We start from the raw sequence: 21,808 nt of genomic DNA, 5'->3' as shown, positions 1-21,808 counted from the left end.
TTCTGTGCCCAGAAATAAGAGAATTTTGTGAAGATCATGGAAGCATCCTTTAGTGCTTCCCTGGTTACACTGTCCTCCTGGAGGTTCAGGACTTGGACCACTCATCTTTTCCAGCTGTAGAGACATCATGGTTTTTCTAAGGAAAATCGTGATATCACTTCCAGGTCCCCATCACAGAGATGCTTAGAATCCTGCTGAGTATGCTCACATGCTTAGACCTTTTCTGGTCTTTGGACAGAAATTTTCTAGGGGACTTTGTGATTATTTAGAGAAGCAATTGGGGAAATTGTCTGAGTGTGTTATTGTGTGTCCTGTTTTTATTGATGGCTCCCTTTCAAATTAAGCATCTCTCCACCAGATATGACGGCTTTATTTTTACTTTAACAGCCTCTGTTTATTATGATTCTTCTGTTATTTGAAATTAATTGCTGGTGTTTCATCTGCTTGTGATCTGGATGGCGGATTCTCACCTCTGTAGGACGGATGTTGTCCAGGATTATGGCAAAATGACATGAAAAATCTTACAGCTTAGAGTACTTACGTTTGGTCCTCTCAGGTTCCCCTCATAACTTCACAGATCTGAATTGTAATCCGGCTTCGTATTTTACCTGAGATTCATTGTCCTGTCCAATTTCAGATCCTTACTCCAAAAATTTTATTATATTTATGTGCACCCGAACACACACACACACACACACACACACACACACACACACACACGCTCCCACCTGATACATTGAATTCACTGTCATTTTCTGTTGTACCTTTTTGATGTCTTCAGCCTAAGGTCTGTGTGCTAAGATATCATCTACTAAATAATATTTTGAATAAGTAACTTTGACTCGGGGGACTGGCTGTCACTGAGAAATTGGGGTTTGCTGAAAGACCCCAGCACGCTGGTGGGAGAGGCTTCTCAGCGACACTGCTGTGGAGCAACACCTGACAGGTGGCATGGTGCCATTGGCAGTGTCTGAGCTGGCACCGATGTGGAACAGAAACACCAGGGCCAGAGCGTGTGGCTGACGCCCGAACCTCCAGAACCCAAGCGTCCCTGGCTGCCCTCCCATGGGGCCTGGCCTGCCACTACCCGTCCCAGCTCAGCCCAGAGCCAGCTTCCTGCAAAGACAGCTTCATGGACCGAGAGCAAATCGCCCCACTTGCTGGGGGGAGTTTGTCACTTTGTTTATCGATCGCACTTCATAGTACCATGTTGTTTACTCTAAGACTTCAGGGCTCACTGTTAAGCCTGGCTGCCCTAGGGCAGGACTGGACTCGACCCTCGAAGAGTCCTTTGTTCCCCTCGCTAGCATGCAGCCTGCACATGGCAGCTGCTCCACGAATGCACGGACTGAATTAATTAACGGGAACCCTTAAAGTCTAGAGGGAAAACGCAAATGACTCAACAGACGAAAGCATCGGAGAAGCTGCTCCCATCAGCTCCTGTTTTCTAACCCAAGCCAGCAGCCAGTTCGGGTGAGAATTCAGCTGAACTGTGGAGGGAACGAGTGTGTTTTATGTCTGCCTTGTATCGGGAGGGGTGGAAAGGCGCAGCTTGCAGGAGCTGCTGTGTGGGAAGCGCCTGACTCTCCCTGCTTCAGGCTGGTGGGCGGGCCGAGGTCTGCAGGGAGGCCCTAGGCTCAGTCCACACTCTGGCCCTTGGCCTGCTGTGCTCTGGCCCTTGGCCTGCTGTGCCCTGGCCCGGCCTGCGTGTCAGCGAACAGCAGGCGGCGTTCCCCACGTGGAACCTCCCCTGCTCCAGGGCTGCGCTGAGCCCAGAGATGGGGCCACCACCTGGGAATCAGGGCGCTGAGGAGGAGCCTGGCGCCCCCGCCCTTCCCTCGGGAGCTTCTCGGAAAGCCAGGCCTCTGTACAGACCCCAGGCCAGCGCCTTCTTCGAGCGAGCAGTGAAACCCGGGCCTGTGCAGTCACTGCTCAGGAAACCCACAGGAGGCTAAAGGGGAGGGGGAGCCGCAAGCTCACACCGAGTCCAGGCCCCCACTTCCTCCCGCGCCCTGACGCTGGCGCCAACCGACCACGCTCATTTTCTTAAGCTCTCACTGACCACAGCTCCAGGCCCAGGGTTGGCAATAAATGCGGACTCCGTTCAGCACGGGGCGAGACCCTGGGGATTAAATGAGCAGCTGTGCGCAAGGTCCATCCGACCACTAGGCTCTTGCATTAGGAGCTGAAGCTGAGTCAGTGCCCGACAAATACTGGTTTCAGTATTTTCCCTATTGCCGTTAAGACTGAGGAAACGGTGTTGTGAAACCCAGAGAACAAATGAGCACGAACAGCGTCACCGCCTTGAACAGCTGTGGCCTCACGTCACCGCTTGATTCGCAAGGCCTGTGGGGACAACGCCTCTGCGGAGCAGCCACTTCCCGGGCCCTGGGAGGGTCCTGCAGATGCACACAGGAGGGCGCCGAGGATTTCTATCGCTGGCACAATTAATAAAGTGGAGCATCTCTGTGGGTTTGTGGCCATAGGTAGATGCCAGGCATAGATTTGGAGGGCTAAAAGATGCTTAGCTGTAGAGTAAATGGATTTGGCCTGCTGGGGACATTATTATTTCACTTTAATTTCATTTTGATGGTGGTAATTTTGAACCCCCATTTTTTGGGTAAGTTTAATTTGGAAATTTTTTTTTTCTACCCAGCATTGCCCTTGCTGAAGCCCACTCTTTCTTCCTTGCAATGACAATCCAGCTGCATTCACACTTGCATTGGCAGTTGGCTATGTGGCTCACTGCTCCCCACCTAACGTTAAATCCATAAGTAACGATCCAGGCATTAATAAGAAGCCAAACAACTGGAAGCACACAACACACATTTTATGTCCACCTACATGGATTTGAAGCTCCAGAAGGAAACTCTACATAGATGCTATTAGATACAAACTTAAAGTCAGAATATGAAGAGACACATCCTCCTCTCAGTTATTTACAGGTGGGCTACTGAGTCTGAAAAGTCTTTAGGCTTCCTTTTCTGGTTTCAGCTTACCAGTTTCACTGACTTAATGTGTCCCTTCTGGGTGGACACAGCAAAAAGGGGGGAGCTCGGATCTGTGTCCTGGGGTCTGGCTGAACAGCAGCTGAAGAGGAGACCCAGGACCAGAACCAGAACCAGGAGCAGAATCCACACTGTCTTACTCCCCTCTGCTCTCTTAAGGAAAGTGAAACTGGTTATGCTGAAACTGGTTGGGCAGGACCCTCAGTGCTGACCTCGGACTTTCCTTGGGCCTCTGCGGGTGTTAGGCAAGAGATGATGGGCCGCGTTCTTCCTCACTCTTGGTTAGGCCTGGTGTCGCTGTCATCACTGACTTGCAGTGGCCCCACTGCCCACCTGGTGCGTGGTGTTTACAGTGCCCAATTAGCATTCTCAGGAACCCTGTCCCTCGCTGGGCACATTGGAGACAGACCGCAGTCCAATGTGGACACTCGCTGCACCTGCTTGGCCAGTGGTGGCCGTGGGCCACTACCTGGCCCATTGGCCTCCCAAGATGCTAAGTGGTATAGCTAGGGACAGAAGACTCAATGCCCTGCTTGGCTTTGGCTATGAAGCATCAAGAAATCATTTTGAAGAGCAAGATCCCACCAACTGTCTGCTTACTGGGCCATAAATTTCAGAAACTTGAACCATGCTCGTGACTTTATTCACTATATAAAATCAAGAAATAACTCAAAATGAAATGCAGACATGTAGGCAGAGGTAAAGCTGTTTGTTTATCATTAGCCCAGGGAGAAAAGTAGGCTGCGAACCCTCTCAGGCCCCTCCCACTCCCCATGCGGAAGAGCAGTGCTGGTCAGGCCACGTGTCCGCTGCCTGTCATGGCTGCCAGCCCCGGCTTCAGACACTGAAAGGAGAGCAGCGTCTCCTGGCCAATCATCCTGATTCCTCAGCTGACCTCTTGACATGTTTTCAGTTGGATAATGCAAGTCAGCACTCCGGTTGTCTGCAGCTTTCCGGCTCTGTTAAGTCTAATCTTCAGGTCCTGTTTGGACAGGTGCATCTGTGTTTCTCATTGCTTAAGAACACTTTTTAAGAATGCCACTGAATTTAAAGTGAAAAAAATCAAAATATTTTTCATCAAACTACGCATTTTCCCCAATCACGTTTTAAATTTAAAATGACAAATTGTATATATTTATGGACACATGTTTTAAAGTAGGTATGCATTGTGGAACAACAAAATCTAGCTAATTGACACATTCATGACCTCATAGAGTTCTGATTTTTATGCTTTTGTTTTGTGGGGGAGGGGTGCTGGGGATTGAACCCAGGACCTTGTATGCATTAGGTAAGTGCTGTGTCACTGAGCTACATCCCCAGACATGGTAGAGTTCATGTTACATCCGCTTCCTTCCTGTTTCAGAGATGTTTATTCTCATCAGCTAGTGTCGCCGTGCTGTCCAGCAGAGCTCTTAAACTTACTCCTCCTGCTTCACTGAAATTGTCTGTTCTGACCAGTGACCCCAGCACCCACCCACCCTGCTGTGGATCCCTGCTGTCTGCTGCTGCTGGGATCCCGTCCTGCTCCCCCATCAGTGAGCGAGATCACGCAGCATCTGTCTCTGTGTCTCGCTTGTTTCACCTAACGCAGCCAGAGCCGTCCTTAGCCGTTTGCAGGTTGCAGACCCTTGGCCCAGTGAGCGTGCACTGCTCCTCCTGCCCAGGCCCATGAGGCCTCCTGGGACTCTCGTGAACAGTGCTCAGGTCCAGCGCTTCTCAGAGCCCCATCCGAGACCATTCAGTGCTCTGCATCCACGGCGTCTGTGGATGAGAAGCCTCACTGTAGCAAGTGTAGTGTCTGTCTGCTTTGCGTAATGTTGTTTCCAAGTGGAAATGAAAGATTCCCTAATAAAGATTTTACACACACACACACACACACACGCACACACTCAGGAGGACACTACTGAGCTGTGCAGTTGAAAGGAAGCCCTACTATTGCAGCAACATGGACAAACCTAGATGTTACATGGTATAAAGCAGAAACAGAGGGCAGATGCCCAGGACAGTGGTGGCCCACCTTGGCACACACGTGTTCTTCTGTTAAGACGGAACATGTTAATGTGGGAGTTTTTTGTCTAAACTGCAACCCCAGCGTTCGGGTTTCATGCAGTGCTGGTGCTCTGTGATAAGTTTGTGGCTCTGGGTTGCGGTCTGGGTGCCATCACTAGAAGATTCTCCATCCAGTCCAGACCTCACTGTGGACCCATGGGGTAGAGTCAGACCACAGCAGCACAGGGAACCCCGGTCCAAGACAGAGGGGAGGTGACCAGCAAACACGGACTCTCGTTAGGTGGGGAGGGGCCAGTGCAGGAGCTCCGCATCCCCGAGTGCCTGCAGCGGATGGCAAGAGTCAGCTACGCAGACTCTCAGAGTGAAGTTCCAGGGTTTTAATGCAAAAACTTAAGTGTGTGAGGCAATGTGTGCATCAAGCAGCTGACTTAACATCCTGTAGTGTGTAAAACATCCTGGCATTGTTCTGTACATTGTGATATATTCCATTTTTACTTGGTTAGCATTTTTTGAATTTAAAGATAGGCCACAGCCTATCAGTGGGCTTTGTCTTATGTGAACCTGTGTTCAGCTTAACAGCCAAGGTTGTTTTTAACTCCTTACATGGGAAAAGTATTTTCCCAGGGAAAACACGCAGATTTTTATGTTCTTGAAAACGGTGATGAAATGAACCACTGAGTGCGGTGACCCGGGTGAGGGGACCCAGATCTGTCACAGCTAGACAGGTGTTGCCAGCATCCTGGACACGCTCTTCCAACCCCTCCTGCAAGCACTGCCCAGGGGCCCAGGACACCTACCTGCTAGCCGCCGGGCTCTGATGCTGCTGGGTCCAGAACTGCGGTGGCTCCTGGCCATGAGAACCTGTTGGTCCTTGCATTGGTTCAGTTCAAACATAGCCATAAACCCACATTTGTGGCTAGTGGAGGGCATGGAGGGCAGCAGAGCTCCAGAGAGACACCTGCCAGGCAGAGAGCACACTGACTCAGCCTCCCTCAGGAAGAGCCAGAAGTCCCCAGGTCATTGAGTCCACCAGGGACCAGCACTCCATAGTCCGCAGCCCCACAGGCTCCACCGAAGGAGTTGCTGTCACTTTGCCGGCCCATCTGCCATCCAGGACCCAGGGCAGGGCTCACTACGGCCTCCCCAGGCGCTCCCTGCTGGGGACCACGGGCACTGGATAATAGCCACACCAAGCCAGCTGGGGCCGGCTGGGCCCACGGCAGTTTGTGTTTTACATGCTGCAGTGTTTTGTTCAGCTCCCCGGCTAAGTGGACTGAAATGTTTGCTCTAAATTTCTAAGCCATGATGCACAGATGCACCGGGAGGTTTTTCCATCATTTTCCCTTAACCAAAGTTAAAACGAGTTTTACGCTGGGGTGGTTGGCAGCACTCTGAAGAAACCCGGTGAGCCCTGGCCCGGGGCGCAGGGCTTCTCCCTGAGTGTGGATGAGCCTGTGTCTCCCCGCTAACCCACAGGACAGGACGCGGCCAAACCCTAAACCCAAGTCTAAACTCGCTTGGAGAGTGCTTGCTCACCCCAAGGGTGCAGGCAGGGTCCAGCCTGACAGGATGGAACCAACCAACAGAGGCCGCACGGCCCAACCTAACCAGGGCCCTTACAAAGGGCTGGGGATTTTCTTTGAATCGTTAACTTCATGTCTGTTTATTCTAAAAGATAGAACATGCATCATTGTCTGTTTGTTTTTTGGGGTTTTTTTTAAATGTTTTCCAAAACATTTAGTGTGTGTTGGTAACACAGAACGGCGAGGTTCGCTTTGTTAAAGAAGCAAATGCATCTGGCCGATCTGGATCTCTTTTATCGCGTTACCACCTCTCCCATTCCACTCCCTCGCTCTGGCCCCTTCCCCAGTCGTCTCCCTCCTAGTTTCCAGTCTGCTTGATTTTTTTACACCTTCATTAGGTTTCTTTCTTTCTTTTTTCTGTTTTTTATTTATTTATTTTTTGGTACCAGGGATCAAACTCAGGACCTTGTGCTTTCCAGGCAGGCAGTGGAACCACTGGGCTAAATCCCCGGCCCTTTCATTAGACTTCTCCTGTAAGAGAAAATATGTGGAATTTAACTTCCTGACCCTGGCCTATTTCCCTAGTTCTATCCATTTCCCTACAAATGACATGATTTTGTTCTTCATCACGGCTCAGTAATATTCCATGGTGTTCTCTCTACATTCGCCTGTGGGCGAGTGTCTGAGCTGTGTGTGCTGCGTAGCTGGCATGAGTTACGTCGCTGTCACAGGGCTGTCACCAGGTATTACTACAGTGAGCTGCTCTTAATTCTGTGCACACCCAGGAGTGGCACGGCTGGATGAGGTGTGTGTCCACATCTAGCTCTGGGATCCCTATGCTGATTTCCACGGTGCTTGTGCTAATTTGCAGCCCCACCCGCCCACTGGGAGGGTCCCTGCTCCCCCACATCCTGCTGGCACCAGTTGCCTTTAGTGTTTTCCATGACAGCTGTTCTGACGGGGTGACTCGGAATCTCAGTGGAGTGCTGATTCTCATTCCTGCTGTCAGGAGATGATGGACACTTTTCATGGATTTATTGGCCATTTGTATTTCCTTTGAGAAATGTGTGTTCACTTTCTTTGTCCACCTTTTGATTGAGTTGTTTGGTTTTCTGGGTTGTTGTTTTTTAGTTCTTTATATATTCTGAATATTGGGGATTGTTTTGAGGCCAGAAAGAATATTCTTCTGGCTTTGGCAGTCTGCCTCATGTGACTGCTACGGCTGTGAGGAGATTAGTTCTGCCAGCATCCTTGGGAGCTCGTGTGGGGGAACAGGCACAGAAACCATGATGCTGGCCTCCCGGGACCCGGGCAAAGAAGCAGGGGGCCGGGCCCTGCACTGCAGGGACTGAGGATGCTGAGGGGTGTGGGTCACTGCCGAAATGGGGTGACCTGGCACATAGCAGGAGAAAATAAATACACCTGTAGCGGCAGGTGTCTCCTCTCTCTCAACAACTGCTTCATTCCCTCAGGCCTTTTGCAATTGGAGAGAGGCTTCATCATCTCTGCCCTGTTGAATGGGCTTCTTCATCCCCTGAGAGGACACCAGGCCTCATCGGAGCTCTTGGCAGGGTGCAGGGCCACTTCCTCTCAGACCTGGGTCCCCTTGCAGGGCCATGGCCCCTGTGGAAACCCAAGGGCAGAGGGAACCTATTCATGCGAATTCCAGGGGAAAAGATCTCAGCGACTTTCTGGAAGCTCAGAAGGAGCCCTGGGCTGAAAAAGAGCTAAGGTCAGGGCCCTGCATTATTTCAGGGCTCCTAGAAGGACAGAGACACAAGCCGAAGAAATGCGTGAGTAGGGCCCTAGGGCCCAGGATGTGGCTCAGTGGTTCCGCCGCCTGCCTTGCAAGCGCAAGGTCCCGAGTTCAATCCCGGTACCAAAAAAAAAAAAAAGAGAAATATGCCGGTGACTCTGAAATACCCTCAGGAAACCTGCGTGGGTTTTTATTAAGAACAGTGGGGTTTTGTTGTTAAAGGCCACGCTGTGTACTGAGACAAATTGGCCTGAACGCAGATCCAACCCCACGCCTGTGAAGCCTTAGAGACAAGTCTCCTCCTCTCTGACTTTTGTCACAGCCTCGAGGCCAAGTAGCCTGAGACACGAAGCCAGGGGTACTGTGTCAGGAATTGGGGTCCTGGAAGGAGATGGCCTGAGGGCACTGCAGGGTTACACCGCCCTGTCCCAAGGAGAGGGACGCGCAGCTGTCGATGCCCCGTGTCCCCACGGCCGAGACTGGTTTGTTAAAAGAATCAGAAGAGCAGAGAGAGGATAGGCACAGGCACAGGCAGAACCCTGGCCCAGCCTGGCTGCATCGGGGCCCCTCCTGAGCTGACTCGGTGCCCTCGAACTCCCCTGGGAGACACTCTGAGCACAGCCACCTTTCCTAGCCAGGACACAAACCAGTAATGTGGATGTCAGGGTGGGCAGACATGTAGACAGGCCTTGGCCATCTCTATGCAGGCAGCTGGGAGCACAGGCCGCCCTGTGCAGTGTCCACAGGCTTTGTAGCCTTCCAGGTGCCTAGCTCCAGGCTTCTATGCCAGCCTCTGGCTTTATGGTATGTGAGAACAGCATGCCCTCAAGGACTAGAATTAAAAAGAAAAATCCTGCTAGTCCCTCTAAGCTATGGGGGTGAGATGTCTTTTCTCACAGGATGCTATTAACACCACAGGTCCCAGCTTTTGCCTCCTTCCTTTCTTGATGCTCTCTGGGCTGGCTGGCCAGGCTGGCAAAGCCAAACTGGCTGGTTTTGAGGGTTTTTTTATTGCTTCCTCTTTATCCCCTCCTTCAGATTGATTCTTCAGGAGGGGATTAGGATCAGAAAAAGACATGGGTCAGGGCAAATTACAGACTTCCTGAATAACAGTACAAAGTGCTTTAAAGACAGATCCCAAAGGCATCAAGAAGGGCCGAAGGGTCTGGCTTACACAGGGCCCTGGCACTCTGCAGGGATAGCAGAGATGTCCAGGCCCTTTATTAGATTTAAAACTATTAATTCCCTAGATTATTGAAAAAAAAACAAAGACATCAAACCTGTGCTTAAACACCTTAGGAAAAAAGAAGCCCCCTTCTGCAAAAATCTGGGCTTCCACAGCACCAAAAGCTGCCTTCCTCCCAGAGTAAAACTCCCCATGGGCCTTAACTGAGGAAGGAGACACTCAGAAAAGGGCCTGAGGGAATGTTCTTAGCAGGAGGTGGGAGGTCAGTCCATTCACCCCAGAGCAGAAGCAGCTCCTTGTCTTGCAGAACGGGAGATGCATCTGGAAGTGCTTGGGGCCAGGACAAGGGAACACGGCCAAGGCCCTCTGACCTCCCAGGCAAGGCCTGTCATGCCTTTGGGTGCTGGAGCAAGACACCCAGCCAGCAGCAGTGTGGGGTGGCTGATGGGGTGAGTCGCGACAGGATGGGAGACAGGGCCTCCTGTGCCTGGACTCCCTGAGGGTCTTGTCAGTCTCGATGGGCAGACTGGTGGCCAAGTTGCCGGTCATCGTAAGTGCTATAGTGCTTGACATGGATGCGGCGCACTCGGTCCTGAAGTTCAAAGGTCTCCTCATCTTCACTGGGGGAAGCCTAGCTTCGGCTCCGGCTTGTGGCTTCCAATAAAGAGTTGTCAGGAACTCGAGGGGTCTCATAAAGTAGGACGTTGAGTGTCTCCTCATAGATTCTGGCCTCTGGGAATTCCACCTTGGTCTGCTTCTTCTCTGTGGCATACATGATGGAGGTGCAGCACACCTCTGCCAGCTTATGGCCCTGGCCATAAAAGGACCAGCAGCAGATTTCGTCACCGATGACGTCCTTGATGAAGAGCACTCAGCCACTGAAGCGCAGGGACAGCTTATCAAATAGCTCGATGTTTTTTAGCAGGTTGTCGTCAGAGTTGCTGGTGTAGGAGTACTTGTTGTTGCTTCTGTTGTACAGCAGCTTCACCATGGGCTTGGTAGAGGATTCAATGAGCCTATCCTCCTCCCTCAGGGACGTGATGATAGGGATGTTGCACACAGGCTGGTAGGAGTCCTTCTTGTCCTGCAGGGCAGTCTGGCACATGTTCACCAACCCCTGAATGAGGTAATATTTTGCTTCAGCCATCAATTCCTTGATTTCTTGCCGGTTTTGAGGGAGGGTTATGGTGTCATCTCGGAGGTAATTCAAAATGGTGCCAAAGTGCTTTCCACATCGGCGTATGAGGATCCAGCCTTCTTTATCGGTCAGCACCTCCATGCGCCCGCTGAACATGGCCTTCAGCATGGTGTCGTGCCGAGTGAGTGCCCGCACAGTGGTGTAGTACAGGGAGCCGCCCACATTGAGCTGCACATACTTATTGCCCAGCCCTCCTCCCTTGAAGCTGCTTAGCTTGGGCTTGGCCCCCGAGGCTGGCCACAAACAGGTGTCCCCAGACATCTCCCGCTGCAGATAGATCACCACCCGGCAGGAGGTGGGCTTGGAAGGCTCCACTGTGGTGGAAGTGATCACAAGTGAGGCCACAGTGGAGGCCAGAGCCTCATACTCTCAACACGTCCCCTGGGGCTCCTCTGCTTTCAGCTGAGTGGCAAGCGGACTCTGCCGCTGCAGGCCCATGGCCGCCAGCCGGTCCGAGATCCTGGGCTGTGAGGTCACTTCCTGCACCCGCCTCCTCCCAAAGGAGCGGTCCAGCCCTGCCTACCCGGGAAACCGAGACTACAAGGCCCATCATACATAACACTTAATCTGGAGGCGGGGGCAGAATGCCCAAAGTTTCTCCCACCCTATCCTCTCATTTTGAGACTGCAACTCCCAAATTTATTTTTAAATGTGTTTACATTTATTAGTGTGCGTTTGCAGTACATAATGTCTACATTTCCTTGTGTGGAGTTGTTGTATGCATGTAACGCATTTTAACTCCTAAATTTGTAATCTTAGGTTTATTTATTTATTTATTTTAGCATCAGGCATTGAACCCAGAGCCTTGGCACTGAGCTATATCCCTGACCTTTTTTACTTATTTTTATTTTGAGACAGGATAATGACTAAGTCTCTAAATTGCCCCAGGCTAGGCTCAAACTAGCAGTTGTCCTGTCTCAGCCTCCAGGAATGCTGGGATTACAGACTCCGCCCAGATAAATGGTCACCATGCTATTACATAATTTATACCTTTAAAAGCCCACATTTTACAGTGATATTTTATAATTATGTAAATCTTACTTACCCAGGTATAGCCTTTTCAAGTTCAAGGAACCATTTAGAGTTGTTAGAAAGCACTTAAACTGTCCAAACACTTTTGGCCATTTAAATGTCAGGATACATGTGACTTATTGAAGCTGAAAAAATCTAGTAAGTAGTCTGGAATAATTTGCTGTAATAAAAGTGAAATATTCCTGTTTGTTTGTTTGTTTGTTTGTTTTGAGACAGGGTCTCACTATGTAGACCAAGCAGGCAAATTCAAGATCTTCCTGTCTCAGCCTCTCAGCACTGGGATTACAGGTGTGTGCCACCACAACTGGCTGAACGTGAAATGTTCTATTTTATAGAAATTCCCCTTTTTCCTAGCCAGATCAGTGTTTTAGTTTGGAATAATTACTCTTATTTAAGATGTCTAGTTGCTCATCTTTGGTTATCAGTTAGTAACAGTAGGATGTTTGAGAATACCAAATGTTAATATTTTATGAAAGGATCCAGCGCTGGAGTCTGGCCAGCCGGAAGGGATACCTTATGAATACTTAGTAAGTCTCTCTGTCTCCTCTCAAGACAGGAGAAGGGTGTGTAGTCAGAAATCTGTCCAATAGAAAAGTAAAATTGGAGCCTTTCGTTGTCATGGAATGCAAAATCTAGCAAAACTGTGACTTATCCTGGCTTCCAGGAGAAACTATCAGTCTTCATCTTAAACATGGGGCCGATTGCAGTGGAATTAATGCCAGTCAGTGCGGGGTGCTTCCTGAGGCCTCTCCTGGCCTGGCCGAGTGCGTTGGTCCATTCCCTGGCCATGACGGTCACCTGGCCTCAGCGGGTCTGCAGCCGGGCCGAGGTCAACCGATTTCTTAACAAGCAGCCAAGGGCTCGGTGGTGGGCAATGCAGGCACCAGTCCTGGACAGCAGGGTGGGCGTGCAGTCGCTGCTCTCCCCAGGCGCGTGATGCGTGCACTTTAGCAGCCAGCCACGCCATACTTCAGGGTGGTGAGCTTGCAGGTGGCTGCTCGGGCAGAGCCGGGGTGAGCCCCGTGCCCGCTGCAGGGCACCGTCTCTGTCTCTGAGAGGACGCCTTTCACGCCGGCTCCGGGCTCCGCGGCAGGGCCCCCAGGTCACCGGTAAACGAGCTGACGCCCCGCCCGGCAGAGGCTCTCAGACTCTCCTCCCCGTCTCCGGAAACATCTGCGTCCCCTGCCTGCGACCCAGCCTCGATCTTGCTGCCTGTTCATGCTCTGGGTTTCTCACGTAAGAGAGGCCGTGTGATAATCTCGCTGGACCTTACAGTCTCAAGCGTCTGCTTTCCCACGAATGGCTCCACCCTGCCTGTCCGCGAGGCAGAGCAGCGCTCTGCTGCATAGTCAAGGCTGTACCATTTGACCTTTGTTTAAGCTAATGTTGTCTTAAATCATATGTGTGTGTGTGTGTTACACACATCCACTCGAACTAACGTGAGAGACGCTTTGTCACAGGCCTTTCACCCGGACGCTGCCCCAGCATGCACGTCTGTTTCCTCTGCCCCCTGGGGGTTCTCCGCAGCCCCTTAGAGGGAGGGCTGCACACGAGCATGCTCATGGAGCACAAATGTGCATGCCACTTTCCACGCCATCGCATTAGTCCCATTCGCATGGAATCACGGTCTGTTATTTTAATACTTTCTGCTTTGCATGCAACGATTCTCTCTGTATATCAATGTTTTCTGGATGGGATAGGCTGTATTTTCTCTTTGTTATGTACTGGGTATTGAATCAGAGACTGTATTGATCTAAATCCAGATTCCCAGCCTTTATTACTATTACATTTTTATTATTGCTATTACTATGTTTATGTTGAGGAGGTCTCTCTAAGTACTGAGCCACTAAGATGAGCTCATCTCCACTGTCCTGCCTCAGCCTCTCAGAGTGCTGGTATTACAGTGGTCAGCCACCACACCAGCTGACATTTTCTTACTTGACATCGTGACAGTGTAGCGTGAGTCACATCTGCTTTTCTGCAGTGAGGTACATGCAAACGTGACCCTTGGCGCTTCTTCAGCTGATCTGCACCCTGGCCACCTCTCCCTATTATCCACTCCCACACTTTCTCTCAAGTCTCTTTCAACAATCTAGTGCCAAAGTAATTTTAGCCACTAATATTACTAATCAATCTAATTACAATTGATCTACTAAGCCATACTTTTCCAACATATAATAATTTCATTTATTAGTGCGTTTATAATTGCTATATTTTCTTATGAAAAGAGTAACTCAACAGAAGTCCCATAAATGAGTGCAGTTTTATTAGCCTCATTTACCTACTGCTGCCATTCAATCCTTAGTTTTTCTGGTCATAAGGCCAGGTATTTAGAAGGTCATAGGTTACACAGTAGACTGTTGCTTAGATACATTGTAACTTAGAAGCTGAGTGAATAATGTACTACATGCTTGCAGCCGCCTCTTGAGCATGGAGTCTATTCTATAAAGTAGGGCCACTGCTCTAGCTGCAGTGGTCTGCTAGGAGTCCGTGGCTTCTCCTGACACAGACCTGGATGCCAGACGCTGCACCCAGCTGCCTCTGGTGTGGTGTCGGAGAGGGGCAGCATAGCGGGCACCGTGATACCACGGGGGCTTGGGGCAATGGCACATTCAGTTGCACCACCTTCCTCTGCACCCTCTCTGCAGACCGAGGATGGAGATGCAGTGAGACATGCATTTATAGTAATTTCCTTTCTCTTAATTTGGACTAGCAGTAGGTGCGACACGGTGTTTGACTGCATTCCCTTCTCGTGGTTAATGACAGTGACCATCGGAGCTGATTTTATTTACAGCCTTCACAGCTCGCCGGAGTTGCTTGCTAAGCACCGTTCACAGAGAGAGAAAGCTAATGGGCTTATCATAATGAATTAATAATCACACTGATGTGGCAGCAAGAAAGTCCTCTTTAAAAAATAAAGATAAATTTCAGCACAAACATCTGGTTCAGCAGTTGGCCAGCCGGGTGAGTTCCAGGCTGCCTTTCCTGCCTTGAGGCCGTCAAGCTGCCATACAGTTCTCCGGAGCTACACCCGAGAGGCTCTCACAGCTCTTTGCACATGGCTCGCAGTTCATTCCGGCTTGGGAGGGTTCGCCTAAGCACAGGTCCATGTCCCGATCCACCCTGAAGGCTGGCATAGACAACCACGCAACTGGCCCTGTGGTCACAGCACAAGGCCCGGCAGTTAGATGTGGCAGTCCACAGAGCCATGTCAAATCTCACATCACCGCAGAACCTGTTACCTGCACCGTAAATTCAAGTCTTCAGATATCTTGGACTTACAGGCTCATTAATGATTTTGAAAAAATAGTCATAGAAGCCACACACTTCCCACTTATTTGTATACTTGAATGGAAATTATCTCTGAATTTTTTTGCCTAATTTTAAAAAGTAAATGTGAGAGAAGTGCTTTAAGAAGACCCACCAAAATAAATAACCGAGATCATTTATCTGCATTTTGGAAAGACATATGTCGAGTATGAAATTTGTATGTGAAATAGTCCATATTGTTATTTTACTCTGTTCACATCAAAGTAAATTCAGGTTATCCCGGGCCACGTTCTTCTTCCTATAAGTGAGATTTGGAGGATTCAAGTAGTGTGGTAAATTCAGAAAGATTCAAAGGTTATTCATTTGAACAAGAAAAAAGAAAAAGCTCGATTTACAAAATTTTTGTTAACCAGAAAAATTTGTAGACCGGATGAGAATATTGCAGGCAAATGATGCATAAGTGTGCATCACAGAACTTTGTAGCCCTGACTGTGCAGCCAGGCACCTTTAAGACACACTAGGGCGACTTTGGACACAACAGTTGGGCATGATGGATTGCACACAGGTACGCACATCATCAGCCTTTACTGTGGAAGACACCGCATTAGAGGGGCATTTCCATGTTATTCCCAAGTGCATGGTTATAGGAGCCATGGGAAGGGAAGTCTCCATACCAGAGCCAGAGGGTGACAGAGGCGGAACCCAGACAGAAGGGTGATCAGAAACACGAGCCAAGGCCTTGGCTTGGCCTGCGGGTTTCAACCATGAGGAAGGAAGCTCAGTTTAATGGCTTTGTCTCCCGTGATCCAGGATTGGCCCTTAATCATTTTCTCCGATCCTCCCACTGGCCCTCCACAAGACTCAAGGCCTCCATTTGCCTCTTCTTTTGCATGTCCCACCCCCAGGAGCAGAGTAAGCAGCAGGACATCCCTCAAGAAGATCAGGGTCCGACTTCCAGGAACTTGGACTTCTGGCCCCAGCTGATCACGCTGATGGTGACGATCATTGATGAAGACAAAGCTGCCTATACACCTGCCCTGAACCAGTAAGTGCAGTGTCTGGAGATGAATGTGTTATGCCACTAGAGTTAGATATGTACTCTGAAGCTGCAGGGCACAGAGGGTTTAGATCAGTAAGTATCAATTCCTATATATTATGATTTTGGGGGGGGTTCTGGGGATCAAACTCGGGTCCTGGCCACTTGCAGGGCAGGTGGCAGAACCACTGAGCTAAATCCCCAGCCCCTATATTATGAATTTTTAATTTGAGTCCCATAGAGTTTGATTGTTTGGACACGGACACAAGTATTCCCAAGATTTGATTTTTACTTGATAGAATCTGTTTCTCTTTTCCTCTTCTCCCTTCTATAATGGTCTTGTTGTCTTAAAGAAAAATCAAGTACCCTCCCGCAAAGTGAAAAGAATGTTGAAAAGCAAGAATTATGCACATTCCATTATGTTTTTTAATAATATTTACCCCAAAAAACTGTGTGTTAAAATAGTTGTGCATATTGGATATAACAAAGTTAATGCAATATTTAGCAGAACAAGTCCATTTTGGCAAAGAATCATCTCAATTCTATGCCGCGAGATTGGGTAGATAGATTCAATCAGGGCTGTTCTGAAAAGGTGTTCAAAAACATCATCTTCTCAAAGGGCCATTAGCTGTGAGGCCTCAAGACTGATTCCCTGGCTCTCAGTTTTCTCCTGTGTGAAGTGAGGATTTTTCCGAGCGGGTTTCCCAGCTCCAGATCTGTGCTAAGTTTCCGGGTGCTGCTGACCAGCAGCGGGGCCCTTGGGGGCGGGTCCTGCCGCGTCTGGGCCCCTGAGCCTGGCTGGACAGCCAGGGAAAGGTGACGGGGCGAAGGTGAACAGTGCAGGGGTCCACTTCCCGTGACCCGGCTTTGTTATTCCTTGCTCACCATTGGCCAAGACAAGGTTCATGCTGACAAGGTTCCGGGAAGAGCGCAGCACCCTCCGAGGGTCTCAGCCTCTTGGTGCCGAGGACCCCCTCTGGGTCTTCCCCAGTTCACACTCACAGCCCGGGGCACAGCTTTGCCTTCACTCGGTTTCCTGCGTCCTTCCGGCCGCACAGCTGCACCGCTCCGTTCCTGTCCTGCAGCCCTGACTTCTGCCTTCTCAGCTCCCTTCTGAGACTTTGCTCCTCCCTCGGGACTGGGTGGCGGGCTCCTAGGCACCCTCTCGCCCGGCCTCGCCTCCGCAGCTCTGTGGAGCAGCGTTGCTTTCTAGCTTACTCTGTGCAGCATGCTCGGGACAGAGCAGGGTCTAGAGAGGGGAGACCAATAACTTCCTTCCGGGTCAGGACTGCCTGCTGCCTGCAAGGGGGGACAGGCCTTTGATAAACAAGGGCTGAAGGGAAACAAACATCTGCAGATTAGAAGTCTGTGGGAGGGATTTGTTTTTCATCCAAGAAACCCCTTGTATTTACCAAGTATCATAAGCCAGGATATGACCAGAAAATAAATCAGGGATGTGAGCAGCACTAGAAAGTCATTGAATAAATTAAAATGCCAGGTTTATTTTTAATCATATAGCACAGAAGATATACAACGATTTTATTTGGCTTTTGGGGACTATTGTAGTAAGTGGAGTGTATACAGTAGGTTATGACAAAATAAGTGTAAAATTGTGCCCTAAATTAAACCTGCCAAGTGCAGCATGAGCGCTGGCATATGGAGAGGAAAGGAACGTCCTTGTTTTGCCTTTTAATTTTGTTTTCCTGCTGGAGCTCGGAGCCACCTGTTTCTGTGAACGCTTGGTGCTCCGCCAGAGGTGTCTGTGTGGGAGCTGACCCGAGTGCGCTGGCTCAGCTGTTCAGCATGCAGTAGCCTCTCTGCTCGGTGAAGTCATTCAGTTCGTTCCACACTGGGGGCCGCGGTGTGTTCTTGGTGCACAGCGTAGCACCACATCAGGCCTCTCCCACCACACTGGCCACCAGGGCTGAGCTGCCCCTCGGGGAGGAAGTGCTGCCCACCGCAGGGTCAGGTGCCTGGATGCTGCTGGGTGTGCAGACCTGGTCCCTGTCCTAAATCTGGAGTCGGGAAATCTGGAGGGCAGAGAGGTCAGCAGCCTTGATGAAGGACGCTTCTGGTGTCCCTGGACGCCAGTGTATCAGACACAGGCCAACCTGGAGGGACACATTAGCTAAAACAAGTTTGGGTTTTACTTTGCAGCAATGGCGTGTGAATGAATGATTTAAAAATATAAGACACTTTAAAATATCTTTCAATGTAATTTAGTAGTATTGGTATAAATAATGTGTAGAAAGAAGTTTCTGTTATCATGCCTGAGAAGTCATGGTCAGCATCTGTTGAATGAATGCATGAATGAATGAATGAATGAAGTTGACCCTTATGTGTAGTGAGTCCCTGTGCCCTCTGTCCCTACACTGTGGATTTGATTACAGACCACAGTGTTTCTTTGAGCACCGTGTTCTCAACTTCAGGAGATGTTTTTGATGGAGCAGCTTTCTGGATGCTTGTAGAAATTTTGCAGAAACTGAAAAAATTTAAGCACAATATAGGTTTAGATGTAGATGCCTCTCTAGTTTATTAAAGTATAATTGAATTCAATGTAACTACACATATTTCAAGTATGTAATTTGATTGGTTTTGACATATGAATCCCGCTAAAAATGCATCACCACAATCCCGACAGTGAAGAAATCCATCCCTCCAGAGATTTCCAAGGGCCTCTAACCACCCCCCTGCCAGGCAACCACTTAGCTGTGTCTGGTACTGTACATTACTTGGGAAATGTTAGCGTATATATAAATGTAATTATACATCATATGCACTTTTTGTGTTAATTTAATCTCGTTTTTATTGTACCAGCATAATTTCACATTTTTTGGATGATGTCTAAATCTTTGTACGTTTACTTTATGTCTACATCCTTTCCCGCATACTCGGTCATCCTTGCTGTCAGGTTGCTTTGCCCTTTTGTGCACAACTGAGACAGCAGCCAGGTTAGGCACTTCCATGTCTGACTTCTTTCATGTAACTATTTTGAGATTGATTCATGTTATTGGTGACCTTACTTTCTGAATAATATTCATTTGTATGGATATACAAAATATTTTTATCCATTTGTCTGCTAAAGAGAACTTGGAATTTTTTAAACTTAAATTGCTGTGGATGTATTTTAACAAGTCTTTGATAGCATAGGCTTTCATCTCTCTTGGCTTGTGTAGTAGATACGTTCTTAGTGTTTCCCAGAATTGTCAAAGTGCTTGCCAAGTTGGCTCTATCTTGCCACCACTTAGTGTGGTTAAGGTCTTAACGTTAGCCATTCTGAAAGATGCAGCATAAGATAGTCATAACTCATGACTTTAACTTTCACTTTTTTGAATCCTAATGAAATTGATCACCTTTTCACATGTTTATTTGCAATTTTAAAATTAATTTTATTGGTACATTTTAGGTATACAATACAATGACATTCATCATTGGAAATTTGCAACTTTACATAATCTCTCTTGGTTCTTATTTTTACCCCTTCCCCTGCCCTCCCTTCAACCCCTCCAACCCTCCCTATTTACAAAGACTTTGTTTCCATTTTTCCATTTTCTCGTATTAATTCCATTCCCTTCTATCCTTTCCCCTAGCCCTCCCACTTCCTTCCCCTTTCCCCCTTTTCTTCCTATTTCACATTATCTATTATACCTTTTAGTCCTTATTTATACTTTCAATTTCTCACACAGAGAAACTATTCGGTATTTACACGTGTGTCCTATTTATTTCACTTAAGAGTATCACCTCAATGTGCATCCATTTAGCTATAAATGTCTTTAATTTCTTGTTTTTTATGGCTGAGTAGGACACTATTATATTAAAAAACCACATTTTCTTTATCCAGTCCCCAGTTGTTGGGCAATTGGGCTGTTTCCAAGCTTTAGCTATTACAAATTGTGCTGCTATGAACATGGGTGTACATATATCGCTGTCATATGACTCTTTTAATTTTGGGGGGAAGATATACACCTGGGGAATAGCTGGGTCAAATGGGACTTCTGGTCCTAGTTCTTTGAGGTATCTCCATATTGATTTCCACAGTGGTTGCACAGTCTACACTCCCACCAGCAGTGGATCAGGGTTCCTCTTTCCCCACAGCCCCACCAGCATTTGTTATTGGTTGATTTCATGATAGCAGCCATTCTTTCTGTGGTGAGGTGGAATCTCAGTGTTGCTTTCGTCTACATCTCTCAAATGACCAGTGATATTGAACATTGTTTCATATGTTTATTTGCTATTCCTACTTCTTCATGTAAGAAATGTCTGTTCATTTCAGATGCCCATTTTTGGATTGGGTCTTTAAATTTGGGAGGTCTAATTTTAAAGTTCTTTATAGATTCTAGATAGTAGACATTTGTCTGAGGGACAGCTGGTGACAAGTTTTCCCACATTGTGGGTTGTTTCTTCATACTGTTGGTGGTTTCTCTTACTGTGCAGAAGCTTTTTAATAATAAGAGATCCCACTTGTTGATTGTTTGTGCTAGTTCACAGGCAACTGAGGTTTTGTTCATAAAATCTTTTCCTACACCAATGTCTTCAAGAGCTCTTCCTAATCTCTCTCCCAGCCAGTTCAGCATTTCTGTTTTAACATTTGGATCTTGAATCCATTTCAATTTTAGTTTAGTGCATGGTGAGAGATATAGGTCTAGTCTTAATCTTTGGCAAGTTGAAATTCAATTTTTCCAGCACCATTTAATAAAGAGGCTATCTTTCCTCCAGTGAGGGTGTTTGGCTCCTTTATCGAAGATGAGGTGGCTGAGTGTGTCTGGAGTTGTTTCTGCATCTTCTAATCTGTTCCACTGGTCCTCAGGTCTGTTTCTTTGCCAGTACCATGCTGTTTTTGTCATAGTAGCTTTGTAGTGTAGTTTCAAGTTGGAGATTGTGATGCCCCCTGCCACGGCTCTGTTGCCTACAATTGTTTATGCTATTCTAGGTCTCTTCTTGTTCCAAATGAATTTTTGGTTTGTTTTCTCCAGTTCTGTGAAGTATGATGCTGGAATTTCAATTGGAATTGCACTGAATCTATGTAGCAGTTTTGGAAGTATGGCCATTTTCACTATGTTGATCCTTCCTACCCAGGAGCAAGGGATGTCTTTCCATTTTCTGATATCATCTTCAATCTCTCTTTTCAGAGTGCTATAGTTTTCAGAGAAGAGTTCTTTGATTTATTTTGTTAGGTTGATTCCTAGGTATTTCAGTTTTTTGGATGCTACTGTGAAAGGAATTGTTTGCCATGTTTCTCTCTCAGTGAGTCTATTGTTCATGTAGAGGAAAGCTATTGATTTTTGTGTGTTGACCTTGTATCCAGCTACTTCACTAAATTTTGTTATTAACTCTAGAAGACTTTTGGTGGAGTTCTTGGGGTCTTCTATATAGAGTATTATGTCATCTGCAAATAATGACAATTTGACTTGTTCATTTCCTATCTTTATTCCTTTTATTTCTTTCTCTTGTCTAATTGACATGGCTAATGGTTACAAAACTATATTGAACAGGAGTGGTGACAGTGGACATCCTTGTCTTGTTCCTGATTTTAGTGTGAAGGATTTCAGTTTTTGACCATTTAGTGTGATATTGGCTGTTGGTTTTTCATAGATGGCTTTTATCAGGTTGAAGTAGAGACCATCTATTCCAATTTTTTGTAGGGTTTTTATCATAAATGCATGTTGGATTTTGTCAAATGCTTTTCCTGCATCTATTGAGATGATCATATGGTTTTTGTCCTTGGCTCTATTGATATAGTGTATTACATTGATTGATTTGCCTATGTTGGACCATCCCTGCATCCCTGG

At 47.9% G+C, this 21,808-nt stretch overlaps 1 protein-coding gene and 1 pseudogene across 9 annotated transcripts in view; one reads left to right on the top strand and one right to left on the bottom strand.

Annotated features, from left to right (window-relative positions):
• The window catches only part of Unc13c (unc-13 homolog C), a 456,112-nt gene that overhangs the window by 297,086 nt on the left and 137,218 nt on the right, over window positions 1-21,808 (top strand). For 7 of the 9 annotated variants that reach the window (XR_015453493.1, XM_087217356.1, XM_087217351.1 and 4 more), the window contains one exon: window positions 15,889-16,028. Coding sequence is in view for 8 of the 9 variants with exons in the window: in XM_087217356.1 (XP_087073482.1) it covers window positions 15,889-16,028 (140 nt within the window). In the remaining variant the exon portion in view is untranslated. The remainder of the gene's footprint in view (window positions 1-15,888; window positions 16,029-21,808) is intronic. The other 2 variants (XM_087217371.1, XM_087217363.1) reach the window with 1 other exon arrangement.
• Window positions 9,970-11,092, bottom strand: LOC101721743 (BTB/POZ domain-containing adapter for CUL3-mediated RhoA degradation protein 2 pseudogene; annotated as a pseudogene).

The sequence above is a fragment of the Heterocephalus glaber genome, unplaced genomic scaffold (assembly GCF_053883595.1).
Source record: "Heterocephalus glaber isolate CG9 unplaced genomic scaffold, H.glaber_assembly_v1.0 deba00000122, whole genome shotgun sequence".
NCBI classification, from domain to species: domain Eukaryota; kingdom Metazoa; phylum Chordata; class Mammalia; order Rodentia; family Bathyergidae; genus Heterocephalus; species Heterocephalus glaber.
This window is presented reverse-complemented; position numbering and strand designations above follow the sequence as displayed.